Source organism: Mesitornis unicolor, unplaced genomic scaffold (genome assembly GCF_000695765.1).
Source record: "Mesitornis unicolor isolate BGI_N332 unplaced genomic scaffold, ASM69576v1 scaffold20252, whole genome shotgun sequence".
NCBI lineage: Eukaryota > Metazoa > Chordata > Aves > Mesitornithiformes > Mesitornithidae > Mesitornis > Mesitornis unicolor.
Genome location: NW_010170069.1, coordinates 31,702 through 47,363, shown reverse-complemented (window position 1 = coordinate 47,363; position 15,662 = coordinate 31,702). Strand labels below are relative to the sequence as shown.

Genomic DNA, 15,662 nt, shown 5'->3' with positions numbered 1-15,662 from the left:
ACATTCCACAACTGAAAACTAAAAAGGTCAGACCTACATTTTTCTTGGCCTCACTTTAAGGGCAGTCATTTTTTATTTTGCTAATAATAAAAAAGAAGCGTTTGAACGTTCCCCCTCTATGTAAATTCAGGACACCAGCCATGGTAGACCACAGCGGCAGAAGCATTTATCTTCCACAAGCTACTTTTGGCATATCCATCAATTGTGGGTTCTAGAACACAGCTGCATTTATTCTCCTATTCATTATCAACTAAAGTATCACATGAAAGCACAGAAAGACAGTTGTAATATAGGATGGACTAGAAGTTGAGACTTCATGTTGTGGTTTAAGTTTGGATGACAAGAGAATAACTAAAATTAACAGTGATGGTATTTTACCAAGGAAATCATAAACCTCCTGCTAGGCTAGAGGTGGGCTGTGAGTTATCACCGTGTCATGTGTAAACTACAGAAAACAAAGCTAAACAGACACAAACCAGAGGGAAATCTAGTTATAATTTACTCTCGGAGAAGTAACAACCTATTGTTACAGTTTCTTTTTAAATCTTAAACCCTGACCCAATAATCTCACTCCAGCTGGAAAAGACCAGAGCAGTGAAGGCATGAGATTCAAAGCATCTTCTGAGATGTTTGCAAACCACTGTCCACATGACCAACAGGCAATCTGCAAAGAGGAATGAAGTCAGGGATCAGTTATTTCTCATTTCTCCTTACCTGCCAGCTTCCTGAGTAGAATGAGGTAAGACCATGTGGCAGCAGAAGACAGGTAAAAAGAAACTAATGGGGGATCTGGCTGCAGCATTACAGCTGGTCCCAGGACAGCCTGGAGTACCCTGACTGGGAAAGCACAGCACCTCAGCAACACCTCAGTGAAGAGGATGGCAGAGAAGGCTCATCAGCAAGAAGTGGCTGGAGAAACCTTTTAGACTTCAGTGAAGGTCATAGAACAGAATCACAGAGCCGTTTATGTTGCAAAAGACCTTTAAGATCATTGAGTCCAACCTAACACTGCCAAGTCCACCACTAAACCACGTCCCTAAGCACCCCATCTGCACATCTTTTAAACACCTCCAGGGATGATGACTCCACCTCTTCCCTGGACACTCTGTTCCAATGCTTGATAACTCTTTCAGTGACAAAATTTTCCTCAATAACCAGTCCAAACCTCCCTTGGCACAACTTGAGGCCATTTCCTCTTGTCCTATCGCTTGTTAATTGGGATGCTTCTGGAAAATGAGAAGGAAATATTCTCAGGACAGGATGAGGATGATGAATGAAAGATGAAGAGAATCTAGGTCCCCAGAGTAAGTGAAGAAGAGGAAAAAAGAAACAAACAGGAAACTGCAAAACTGCACAGCTGTGACAGGACACGCACTGAGAACTCAAACACGTCTGCATTCACTTTGTGAGCTGCAGCAGAATACATGGGTCATGTTGAGGAAGGCATGAATGAATAACTGCGTTCTTTGTGAGGACAAGATACAAGGGAAGCCATTACAAAGTTGCCAGCTCAGCTCTATTATATTCTAAATATACTCTGAACTAACAAGCTGTGTTCCCTGCCAGTCCTCCCTGCTTGTTCTGTCAGACTGCTGCTAAAGGATCCTAAAAACTAGAGACTACATTAGCTCACGCTTCCAACAGCATGATTTTGTAATGCTGGAGATCACTTTCTTTATGGCGTCATGTTGAATCCTTTTTAGAGGTGGCCTCATATACTTTCCTTCTGATATGCTGACATTCAACAGGCACATTTGATTGCATCACCCCCTTCAACAATCACACTTTATTTTTATATCTTAGCTACTACCCTGTCTGAATTCATGGCCACCAATTTGGAGAGTAAAATAACTGCTCACAGTAGGATGACACGTGACTTGAGAGGCTAGAGAAGTGAAAAGTTTAATGTAGAGTCACCATAACTATGCAAGCACCTGTTTGGCAAGAGGTTTCTGCTGTGAGTCAGTGCAGGTGTAAAGATTTTATTACTCATGATCACACCTGTTGGTGCATGGATGCCAAAAATCAGGAATAGCTAGATGGAGGAATTAAAATAGAAGTTATGGGGCAAACTCTGCTCTCAGAGCAATATAAATCCAAAGTAACTTCACTAAGCTCGTCTAAATTATTTTAAACTAACATTGCTACAAATGAACGCAGAATTTGGCTAAGCACAAGAGAGTACTGTTCAAGATCTCTCATGAAAACCTTATAGAAAGTTACATGTTATGTACTGAAGATATTGGACACACATATATGTGAAACGTACACAGGGGATATAAGCAATTGTGCGGATGCCCTAACATACAAGGGAGAGGAACAAGTGCAGCTGGATTTAAGTTATGCTTTCATCCCCAGGACTTGAACATTGCGAGGCTTATCCTCATCATCTTTTAAGGGCACTCACAAAATCCAGATGTTATTCCGCACACACACACGTGTAAAATATCACAACTTATCCCCACAGATTCAGCTAAGCTCAGAGATCAGCAGGTTTTTCTCACTTTTTTAATGCATTGGTCTCACCCCCCAAGGAAATCCTGGCAACCTTACAAAGTACCTCTTCATTTTTAATACAACCACTACATTCTTGAGGTAACAGCAATGACTGGGATAAAACTGACTTTATTTAATTTATGTCTGTTGAAATGCTTCCACATGCATTAATAAGGGCTTAATTGGCTAAATTAGATCACCATAAATTAAGATTATTTTGCATTGCTTGAATGATATAGGGACACTACAATAGAGCAGCTCTGTGTCATCCAGAACAGGAGCTCCAGAAACAAAGCTATGTAAAATTGGAACAGCTCAACAACTCATCTCCCAGGGAGGGCCAACTGTCCAAGCGAACTGCATAGCAACAGCCAGTCCAGATAATCCACAAAGTATGCCGGAAAAGTTGCTTCCCTCTAAAAGACAACGCACTTACGTTGGCTCTTCTGAGACTGTTCTGGTCTCCTCCATTTCATGTGCCTGTTTAAACCACGGCAATTTTGCTTCCACAGGATTTTTTTCTGTTAGAGAAAAAACCAAAACGACACATATTCAGTAACTGCTCCAAAATCAAAGCAATACATAGATGTTAGTGTTATTCACCTTAGCACTTCACACTACATTGCCTATTGGTCTAATGCTTTTGAATAAAGACACACTGAGGAAAACATAATCTACTAGAAAATTCCTTCATGATGTTTGACTCCATTCTGACACCCCTTTTTACTGAGAGGGTACCAGTAATTCAATTTCCATCCCTGTTTAGTCTTTTACTTCCTGCCCACGTCTTCTTCCAAATGCAGGCATTTCCTAGTAGATTGTGGCTTATTTCTCAGTGTAATAGATTATCATCATAACTCAAGTTCACTGTGGAAAAAGGACGCCAGAGCATCGCAAATGCACATTGCTCTCCAGATACACAGGCTTCATTAGAAAGTTTTCACAGAAAATGTTTTGGGGTTTTTTTCTGAGTGAGGTTTCTCAAAATTGAAAATAATTTTAAAAAACAACACTAGCTTCTTTTATCTGTGTATATATCCTACATTTTTGTGATGGCTTTTATTGGAGTACTATAAGCCAATTGAAGATCTCTGCCTCTCAACTTAAGTAAAACCCCAGAAGTTTCTTTAAATTTCAGTGCTAGTTTCTACTTCATGGTTTAACCCTGAAGAGTTTTCTGCCCAAAGAATTCTCTAGAGTCTGAAAACAGCCTGAAGAGAAACATAGGGTTGTCTACAGATAGATTTCACTTTTTCTATGTAAAGCTTTATGAAGAGTTGTGAAGGTCTGAAATACAACCTTTCAAATAAAAACTGAGAGAATGGGAGTAGTACCCACTAAAATTCTGTGGGCCCAGAGGGACAGAAATAAGCAAGGGACAAGATATACTAGTTTCCCTCCTCATTTTGGGTTTTTTTTTTCATCTTCCCAACTCTTTTAGAGAATATCTGTCAATTTACATTATTGTTACAGACCTTTCAAATATGCAGCAATGGAAAAGAGAAAGGGAAAACAATCTGATTATAACTTAATGAACTGATGAGGCCCACTAAGAATGCTGACACATTTAATGGGATGCAAACGAACAACGTCCCAGGTGATACTCATACAGAGTGTCATTCCCATTTCAAGTGTTATTGAACAACTCCTCTCCATGTTGAACTCATTAATTTTGGCTTTCCCAATTTGACCAGGCTGTATAGATACAGCATGTTCACCTCACAACAGTCTGGCCACATTATCAGCAAAAAATATCAGCAGGGCACTTTTCCGAGCACCAATAATTAAAATGCTTGTTTCTGCCAAGACTGAAATAAGTTGTAGTAAATTCCAGCTTCTGGCATTTGTGAAAAAGGTTACCAGGGGCTTTTAATTCTCTTAACAAAAATGTAAAACAATAACAGAACCAGACAAAATTCCAGTTACCTTTTGGCTTGTAACATGGTATTGGCACGATGCACTCTTCTTTTATGTGCAGTTTCAGTTGTGGATTGCAGCCGCCGACGTGCTGCCCACGGTGGTCAATACACAGCACCACTCGGTAACGCAAGCCTCTGCCACAGGTCACTGTGCACTGCAGGAGACAATGCAACCATCTCACGCTGTTTCTTTTTTTATTATGTTTACAAATACCGCTAAAAAGCAAGTTAGAAGTATTGATGATGTGTTTGCTAAGGTTTTTCCACCATCAAACAGGTATAGAAGACGTATGAATTTGTCCCTATATTACTAGGTGAATAAAGGAAAGGTTGATGCTGGAAAAAATGTCTAAGCTTTGGGTATGCAAGTGATTTCTCGGGGTTCTGTAAAGCTTATCTGATTGGCAACAGTCTGAAAGAGAAGTGGCTATGTACTGAGAATACGCGCTCTCACAGTGGTCATTTGCAGTTACAGCTGGGTCAGACGTGCTGCAAGAACAGTTTCTTCACTCTTTGTCAGTGATGTCATTTGGATGAACTAAGGAATTATAGAAGTGTTGAGCTATCTTACTGTATCAGATAACTACAGCCAAGATAAGTTGGCTTTATGTTCTTGTTACTACAATGAAAGGCAAGAATTCTGGAAAATCACCCTTGCAGGCATGTCAGCCCCTAGACAGACATGCCTTTAGCTATTATATGCAGTGAAATATTACATTTACCAAAAATTGAGAGACAGATTACCTGATTGCAAAGGGGCCTGACCTTTGGCTCTAATTTCTCTTCAACGTAAAGCAGGAATTCAACAGGCATAAATAATTCTATATGCATTTTTCTCCACACAGGCACATTAACATTATGATTATCAAGCCAAATTACTTTGCACAAACGTCTCCCAGTAAGTACTGTGAATTATGCTTGCAGGGCTGTATTTTTCTCATAGCCCTGCGCTCACAAACACATGGTAACATAAGACTAGAGGCTTTTTTTAGAAAACAAGGAAAAAGGTCCAAATTACTTTTCAACTTACTTGAGACCATTCCATTGCCACCCATTTCGGACAATCAAACAGATTGCAGGTTTGAATGACTTTGGGCTTAGGGGCATACATGCATTTCCATTCTTCCACTTGCAGTATCTCTCCATGTATGGTCTCTTCTACACACACAAAACTTCTTCTCTGAATACCACCTCCACAGGAAACTGAACATGCAGTCCAAGGGTTATGTTCCCACCTAGAAAAAGAACTCACGCATATCAAAAATAAGGCTATTATTTTATTTCACTAACCTCTATTAAAAGTGCAAAGTATTGAACCCAACTTTAGTGTTATTAAAACCCACTGACAGTTTGTTGTTGGATCCTTAAATATACACAGAATATAAATACATTAAATTACAAAGATATCTCACGTTATTCCAGGGTTAAATTCCTGTGCAAATTTAGAAGAAAAATAGAACTAAAAATTTAAGTACATTTCTCAAAATAACTTCAAACCTAATTCTCATACATGTGTTAAAGACCCTAAATATACTGAGTTCGATTATTGGAATGACTTTACTTGCAAATAGTCCAAAGCATCTCACTAGAGTATTTTTCACAGTCAATTTACATGGTCACACACGCTCCTATTACCATTGTCAGAGATCAACTTGTGACTATACGAAGTCCAAAGACAAAGACAGATCTGGCTGCGCTGACTGGGGGTGTTATTACCCACAGTTGCTCATCACTGCCCACAGCACGCAGACTATCCTTAAAAAAATATGTTAATGAAAGAATATTTAAGGGAACTCTAATACTTGCTTCAGGAAAACCCAGCCATTTCATTTCAAACTGTTTTAATCCATAAAGACCATGAACAAATGAAACAGTGACAGGTATCATTTGGCTGGTCATCACCACAGTTCTGTGAGAGTTTTCCACCTTCACTAAAGTGCCTTTGAATGAGTTTGTATTCACACTTTCCAACTTGCTTCAAGCAGAAGGCAGCTGCTCATCCATTTCAGCTGCTTCAGCTAACCTAGCTGATTGCTCTTGAAGCAGGGAGATGCACAGATTAAGGAAAACTCACACAGCCCTGACAACCAGCAGAACTCTGGGGCAGTGGCCTCCAACAGAGGGATGACAAACAACCTGCTGGGAGGGAACATCCTCAGAATGGCCATCTATCCATGATCTTGGACCTAACTACAAGAAAGGTGGAGATTGCTGCACCATCTGAAGTGAGAATTACACGAAGGCTTTTATGTTACAAACTCTGCTTCATTTATCTCTTGGTCTTAACATGAATGTGCATTTAAGCAATCACTTCTCAACAAAACCTAACTTCAATAATGTGCAGCTTCTGTCACGTTTAGAGATAAGTCATAGTATTTGTCTACAGGTTCCACTAAGTCCCCCACCCTCCTATCTCTTGCTTTATTTCTACCACCCACCCAAATGAAAGGTAAGCCCGGGGAAATGATTGAGGTCTGCAGCACACCTGATGTTCCATCAATGTCTTGTTAGTTTAAAAATTATTCCTGCTACAACTGCAGGGGCTCAGAAAGGATCATGAAAAAAATTATATCCATTATGAACAATGGACTCAGCAAGTACTACAATATCCCACCAAAATCAATCCATCAAGAGTAACCTAGCTATCATACAGGAAGTCATAATCTCAGAGTAAATGAAGCAAAGGCTTATAAACGAAAGGTAAATTTAAGTAATTCCTACCCACTTTCTGTGATACAGCAGGTAAATCAAATATACTTCCTCTTTTAAGCAATTCATTGAACTGCCTACAAAAACATATTAATCATGCTTAAGCTCAACAGAAGAGTGAGTATGAAACATGCAGCAAGCCATGGAACATTAGCCATAGAGTATATACTCAAAAACATTCACAATAAAGCTGTATGTCCAGATACTCATATCATATCACAAGTGCAAAATATATTTGAAGAGAAACAGCTACACTTTTCTTTGACTTAAATGAACAGCCAGCATTAACTCATTTTCTTTAAAAAAAATCAGGAACTAAAGAGCAATTAACTCTTCAATGAATTAGCAGCTCATGGATTTATATACGTAAGGCTCACTGTGCTATATGTAATACTAGCCTCACAAGTGTTTATAGCATGAAGTTTTATAGTTGTTTTTCTTTATCTCATCAGTTTCGAACACACTCCAGATCCCATACTCCCATAAGCATTTTCAAGATGGAGTGAGGTCCATGGCTACTGGGGAAAAGGGGGGTCTTGGGCAAGCAGTCAAGGAGATACTTTCCAGAACCCACAGCTGTCAAGGGATCCTCAGCAGTCCAACAAGTCTGAAATAAATGGAGGCATTCCAAAAGCTTTAAAGAAAATTTTCATCTTGGGAAATTTTTCTATTTATTTCAAAAGAATTCTCCATCTGTAAAAATATTTCAGTACGGCATTTACAACTCTAGCCACAGGAGAACTCTTTCAAGATCTTGCGGTGCGCACCATGACTTTCCCACAACTTCTTCGTGTGAATGGGAAAGGAGTGGCAAATGCCACAGGACTGCAAAGCAGCTTCGACACGGCCCTCATGACACGCAGGAGGTGTGATGTATGACTGCTGGTCAAGGTGAAGGAGTCTGTACACATTTGCCCAAGCATATCTAAAGCACTTTGCTTTTCTGCCTGCTTTGCAAAAACAATCCTGGGCAAGCACGTAAGAAACAGATAAGAAAAGAAAACAATAAAAAGAAAGGGTGAAGAAGCCCCAGCAGAACTGGCACAGACTTAGCATTGCTGTTACTTGACCGGCAACAGCACAGAGAAAATACATTCTTGCTACAATGAAGCAAGGCCTGCATCCGTGCTGGACCAGATGCACCTCATGATGCAGGTACACAAACTGGCTGTTTCAGCTGCTGTTTTCTTCCAGAAATTCCAGCAAGAAAAGATGCTTTTACACCTCTGTTATGTTTCTTTATGTGCCCTTCCAGTGAAACACAGCCTCTTCCCTCTCCTTCCTGCAGGCACCTACTCTGAGCCCTGCTTGACCATCTGCTCTCTTATAGTTCTTACTCCTGAGTGGCACCTAGGAAGATCGTGATACCTTCTGACAGGACACACTGAGGTGTCAAAATGAGGTGGGCCTCTGTAGTTCTCAGTGTTCAAAAGAAGAGAATATATCACAGATATAATCTCTCACCACAGTGTCATGCAAACGTGCTAAGCACAGTAAAGCACAGAAAGGGGTATTAAATTTCTCTTCCAACTGGTCTCCGAGCCCTGAGCAGTTCAGAAGATGAAATATTGATGTAAATAAATTGTGCTGAGTTCCAGGGGAGGTCTGAAGTACAAAGGAATTGGCAGAAGAAATGGAAGGGGAGAGACAGAATATAATTATGGAACTTTACAGGATAAAGCTGTAGAGGAAAAAAAATCTCCATCTGTGTATGAAAGCCAAAGTACATCACAGGACAGCAGATCCACAACAAGCGTAAATTGCTACAGAAATAAACTATGACATTTATATCAGCTGTAATCAGTAGCTCCACTGAGCCATGCAAGTCTATGATTTCATTCTTATTACTTCATATCTTTACTTCTTTAGAAAAATACACATTATTCATTGCATGACATAATAAAGCAGAGGTTCAACTCAGATAAATATGCATCTAATTCCATCAACTATAATTCTTTAACAGTAAATCTGGCTCAATGTTTTTTAGTCCTAACATTCTTTACAAAACATCTAAACTTTCCAGAGTTTTACATTCTTGTGATTGATGCAAGTAAAAAAGAAAAATAAATAAAAGGCAACAAGCTGTGCTCTGATGACTTAATTTTAGGCAATAGATATTCAGACAACTCAGGATCTTTGAAGTGAATAGGTCAGCCTTGATGTCAATAAAGAGTGTAGGTCTAAAGAAGAGCAGAGGAATGAGACCTCTCAAGGAAAAAAAAATCTAGAATCCTGTAACACAGGGAGACCTGTTCTATCAGTGAATATATACATTACATATATCTTCAAAAAAACCCCTTCCAGACAAGAATTCATACATGCATTTTAGAGGAGATGAACATCTCAGCACTAGAGCAGGATAAGGCTTAGAGGAACAGCTCTTTATTCTAAAGTCTCCCATGTTGAAATTATCAAGTAGAGCATATTAACCTCTTAACTGTTGAATTAATCATCCAGAGCACATTGAAATAAATCACAAGCTTCAAAAATGTGTACAGGATTGTCATAAACTTGCTCTCCTGTACAGTAGAAAAATCAGATGATGTTCCATGATCTTGGTAGTCAAACACTGTATTTGCATTGAAAGTTGTGCTAATGCTGACACATATGCTATCTCGATTATACATACCGAGGTAGGGGCTGGAAGTGATCATAGGGCATGATTTCTTTAAATCCATCACTGTCAACAAAATAAATAGTGCATCATTATTCCTCCTACTCGAGACTGTACATCAAGTACATACTTTTATGCAGTCATGCTTACAGTAAGCAATTCCCAACATGGAATGAGGGAATCTTACATTTACTACACATCACCCTTGTGGCAAACAATGACTTGTATAATCTTACCTCTTCTGCAGGGATAGAGATCTATTCACCATGCAGTTTCTCGACCTCATACCATCAAAAAATTATTACATGGGCAAGCCTTCAGCAGAGAAATTTATTATCAGTGATTCTTTAGGTCTGTGCTACTTAATTAACCAGAAAATGGTTACACACTTACATCTGTAACAATGTATGCCGAGGAACATGAGTGGCAGTGAAATAAATGTATCACAGGATTACTGCTAGATAGGACCTGAATGGCACTTAGGACTCTTCAAGAGCTGTTTATTGAAACTGCACAGCATAGAGCAGATATAAAGCCTACTTCCAATATTAACAGATATGCTATTACATCCAGTAGTACTTCCCTTTTTCTGTCTGTATAAGCTAAATTTGCAAGGAAAAAGCTAATTATGCTTTTTTTCCCTAATTTTCCCATTCCAGCTTTGCAACCTTTGGCACCCATTGCCATTAGGCATTAGTGAATTGTTACCACTCCATATAGTGATCAGCTCTCCAGGAAAAAAACCTTAAAACTGCACATCTATGACTGTTAGAGGTCGCTATCAATGATTATGTTCAACAGGAATGAAAGGAAATGGACAGTTTAGCTATAGGAAATGAAATCCATTGAAAGTGTTTCCTTTTCTTCTTGCGTATAACTCTAGCTTGGCCAGCTGGCATATTAATGTGAGGTTCTGGGACTTGATACTGTGATGTTATTTTAAGATTCTTTAGCACAGCCAGGAAACCTCACCATACAATCCAAAAGTTAGTTTGAAATACTGTCGTGCAATTCAATACAATTTATGTATACTATAGTCTTTGTAATTTGGCAATAATTTTCTGTGGTATTTGTACCACAAGTATATTTACTTTGAATGATTCTCTTTTCTTAGTGTAAAAAAACAAACAAACAAGCCCCCCGAACTTTAATAATGGTCAGCTCCATGGTACAAATGAAGAATGAAACTTTTACAGAAGGCAGATGAATAAACCAAGTTACACCATGTGCAAAACTTGTAACGTGGACTGGGATCTGGAGCTACTGTCTGTCTAATGAGAAATGCTGAATGGCAGCACCCATAAATCCAAAAGCAGGCAAACAATCTGTCCTCCTCACACAATCTCACAAAACCCTTGTACTAGTGCTGTACCACTCCGCAAAACACAAAGTAGAATCAGCTCTTGAACAGACAAATGCATAACTATAGTAGTTCTGTATAAAGCAAAGTCTCCTATTCTACAACACTGAAGAAGTGCCACAAATGTGTTGGCAGTGGTGGCACCAACCTCTCATGTGTGCAATAATCAACCTAGATTAAGTAGCCCTAAAGATGGAAAGAACTGAAATGAAGTCAATATGACTGCCTGCTCTTTAGTAACCAACTATACCACACAAATTTATTTGTCAGACAAACCTAGAAGGGCAGGGATCCATGTTGCATTCTTTTAGCTTGGGCTTTGGTTTCTTATTTTCTGGATAGTAATGACAATAGTGGTCAGGAACAACACGCTTCAGACGAATATCCACGCATTCAGCTGAATTAAGCTGATAACCTAATGCAGAAACAAAGATAAATTTTGGTAACAGAGATAAATTAAAGCAGCCTTATTCCCCACACTGTAATGCACTGCCTATTGAATTAATTTCCCATGTTACTCTTCTTTGGTTTGCTTTCAAATAAGGAAACACTGCACAGGAACATGCAGGACCAGATCGTCATTGAAGGCAACTCAGCAAAACAATTATGTAAACCTATCTTAACACTAGATGAGACTCTGGCACATTATTCTAACAATATTCTAAGTATAAGACTAAAAGCATACGTATTTTTACATGGTGCTGGAATACACGTACTGGAGCAGCTCTTCTGTCACAGACACAACCCTACAAAGTCATACAGTTCCACTACACATTCTAGAAAGTATAACTGCCCTCCCCCAAGGAGGAGTTACCATGCATGTTAGAGGGCTATATTACACAGTCACGCATGCTAAAAAAATTAAACACTTAAAACAGAAAGCCAGAGGAATTGAAGATGAGATCCAAAAATATTGCTAAGTTAAACTGTAGAAAACCAAGAAGTAGTTTCAAGAACATTCCTAGTTGAAGAGCCAGCGAAAGAAAACTTGAAGGAACTACTTTGTGAAAAAAAAAATAAAAATCTGTGTGAAGACTAGTTACAAGAAGGGATCTGAGTTTCATAACCAGTAGGTTGCTTTTTCAGCTAAGAAAAAAAGACTCATTCAAAAGAGCTGACTTGGACTTTAATTGAGGAGAGCAGGAGGATGTTCTGGTACGTAAAAAAAAAAGACGTTTGAAACCACAAGAATTAAAATCCAAATAGAGTCAATAAACTAGCAGCACAAGTCCCAGTGTCTACTGAAAATGCTAGAGTATCATATATCAGCGGCTACACTTGTGTGCTTTTTGGCTGATTCAGTGTGTCATTGTGCATGAGAGTGATAACCATAAAGAACTAAGCAGTTCCAGTGCACAAAGCATATACATTCCCGTTCTTGGAAGCACTATGAAGATATGCCACTTGTAAACAAGATCAACACAATTTTTAAACATTCTTGCTCATTCAAACTTGACTCTGCTTTCTGATATGCCCGTGACACTCCCCCTTCCCACACATGGAGATTACAAAATTAAATATAGAAGCAGCACCCAAGTGAGGAATGGTGGTTCACCGTTTCCAAGTCTCTGTTGTGAGGAACTTTTTATTTGACTGCCAGTAAGAGACACCAAACAGATAATCCGGATACTAAATGCACTTCAAGATAACAGGTTAAAGCTAGGCAGTTGCATTATAACTTCCCTGCATGCCTGAGTAATATGCCACTCTTAATGCTACTACTTTAATGGGTAAGCAAGTAGCTTAGTTTCTGTGAATCTTCAGTTACCGGTCTCTCTCGGGGCTGCCATCAAGAGCGTCAAGCCCTGTTGATAAAGGTACCACTTTCATATTATAGACATGCAGCTACAAAGTAGGGCATTGACAACGCTGGCTAATTTCAAAGAGATTGACACACAGCTATAATTTTCAAAACATAACACCAGACTGAATAAGGCCAGATTTAAGCCAGTAACTTTGAAGGTAAATATGTCCCCTGAGATATCCAGTGTCTACATGCAGTTCTCAAAAATAACTGTGATGCTTTACACTTCTTCCAGTGTCAGATAGGTTAGGGAAAAATTCACAAACACAGTGCAATGGAATCATCAGAGGTTATGTATTGCCGCTCACAGTTCCAACAAGAACCACACTTGAGGAGGGCAAGTATCTCATAAGATAGAGTACCTACCTGAGAGATCACATATTAAACATATACACAGTCTGCATTCCAGATTAAAGTGAGATGCAAGCGTCAAAACGGATGGTCCACCAAAAGATCCCCAGATTCTGTGTGTGCTTTAAGCATCTTTCACTCTTTTTACTCATGTCCGAAGTAATGGTATTTAATGGTATTTAAACCATATTTTCACTCTCCAAGAAAATCACCAGTATCACCAGTATCCCAGTCTGTTTTTCAGGTGACCTGGGTAATACTGGGTAATATCTACAACGTCAAACTCTCCTCCTACTATAAGGCCACACTTTTTGTAGAACAAGACATGACAATCAGTGGGCTGGGCTGGATGAGCAATAGCAGAGCTGAGCTGCACTTCATCTAATCACTGTACAATCTGCAGTGCTTAGAGCAGGAAAAGCAGCTACAGCACACTAGCTGCTGCTCTAACTACCATCAGGACCACCTAGGATCAGACAGTCATACTGATAGGAACTGTTCCTTAAATGCTATTGACTTATTCTGCTTTCATTTAACTATTTTTTAAACTAAGTGCTCTAAAACTCTCCCTCATGTCTACTACTGTGGCCAGAAATACTGTCTTCCTTCATTTCATGGTTAAACTTATTTTAAAATCTCATTGTTTTTCTCTGTTTACTTTCTCAAAATATCCTCTATGAATTGTTACTTTCCACTTTGAATGCCATCTCTTTATTTCTTAGTCAATCATTACTTATGAAAGAACATGACTTTCAGTAATATAAGATATTAAAAAACCTATGCTCATACTTAACTGAATTATCTGCTACCCTGTTACTTATTTTTCTGAAGAACCACCAGCGTGCAAAGAAACACAAACATTTAACCAGTACAAATGCAGAATGAAGGTTGTATATCAGCCACTTTTAAACACTGCTGAAGAATCGCCATTACTTACCTCCTCCACACGTCACTGTGCAGGGGAAGAACTCTGTCTGTCTCCATTGATGACTGATGGGTTGATAGAAAAAGAACTGAACCACACTCTCTTTTGATCCAGAGTACCTGGTCTGAAGAAATTTCTTTTGCAACACATGTGTATACTGTACTCCATCATTTATAGAATTTCAAAACCCAGTTCATATTTAATAACAGTGCAGGGACTATTCTGACAACAGGCATAAACCAGCTAGAAAGTCTAGAGTAACAATTAAATTTGTGTTTCCAATAATCAAACACTTGTATGTTGCTTTCTTCTCCAAATAATTCAAGGTACTAATATGACTATTTGATTATCAATCCTTGATTGGCAAAGTTCCTAACTGTATACTGCCTAATCTCTTTATTAGCAATTATTTTTTAATTTGCTGGAGAAGGAAGTCAATAATTGACCTAAGTGCACTGATTCATATTCAGCCAAGTCTAACTGCACCTGTGATACTGGAGATGCAAAATAAACACCACTGAAAGTTTCTTTCTATGACATGACAGATAAAGCCAAGTGATATGATAATACTGAAACACCTGTCATTTCCAATGGAAAAACTGTATGACTATCTCCCTCTGGCAGACAAATACTGATATGTTTCTACATATAATTGTCTGCATGTATGATGTAAGTCATTGGTATGTGGTCTGGGTAAAAGAGAAATTTAAAAGGATTAGAAATGGTCAGTAGTTGGATTAGTAATGTCTAAGGGAATTTCTAGGGTGCTGCTAGAAGCAGCGATCAGGTTCAGTAGGTGGCACTCTTCAGTTGGATTAACACCAATCCACGGCGCAACACCGTGCTCTTATTCTTTCAGTAATATCTAAAACAGAAGTCCTGGTCATTTTTACCTTTAAAGATCCTGTGGTACTTTCTGCCACAGTAAACACCTTAACCTTGTAATATCTGAATTTGTTTGGATACACTTAGTATAAATTATCTTTGGACTTGAATTAGGATTCTTTGTGGCTCGCTAGAAGTTTTTTTTGTGTTGCTATAACCTCACGGACAGCCACCTACTCTGTTGCATATACTTGCAATATCTTAGAAGATTTGTACATACACACATCCCACCTTGATAATGAAATCTGCTCCAAGAGGTCCCTGGATCTTTATGATTTCCCTATCTGTACTCTTCTGAAATTCAACAGTTGTATTTTCTATGACAAATGTTCCAGGATCACTGAAACTGTGCTCTCCCTTGTCTCCTTGCAGCGTCTTTGACTCTATAACTAGAGAAGAAACATGCAATTAGTAAACTTAAACAGGATATTTTTTTCTTTTCAAGGAAGTAAAAGTAATGTTTACAACTTTGTTTTGCAAGTAGCAGCAGTATATGTGCATTAAAAAACCCCAACACACAGAATATCCATGAGAATATTAGCTGCTTCAGATTGTAGGTTGATACATAATTGCATAACATGCCAGCACAGGAATAGGAA

General features: G+C 38.8%; 1 protein-coding gene across 1 annotated transcript in view; it reads right to left on the bottom strand.

Annotated features, from left to right (window-relative positions):
• Positions 1 to 15,662, bottom strand: part of ADAMTSL3 (ADAMTS-like 3) — a gene marked incomplete at both ends in the record, with an annotated part of 86,245 nt that overhangs the window by 41,947 nt on the left and 28,636 nt on the right. The window contains 7 exons of the mRNA XM_010179581.1: positions 2,933 to 3,017; positions 4,423 to 4,570; positions 5,446 to 5,650; positions 9,754 to 9,804; positions 11,375 to 11,513; positions 14,191 to 14,302; positions 15,295 to 15,452. Coding sequence (XP_010177883.1) covers positions 2,933 to 3,017; positions 4,423 to 4,570; positions 5,446 to 5,650; positions 9,754 to 9,804; positions 11,375 to 11,513; positions 14,191 to 14,302; positions 15,295 to 15,452 — 898 coding nt within the window. The remainder of the gene's footprint in view (positions 1 to 2,932; positions 3,018 to 4,422; positions 4,571 to 5,445; positions 5,651 to 9,753; positions 9,805 to 11,374; positions 11,514 to 14,190; positions 14,303 to 15,294; positions 15,453 to 15,662) is intronic.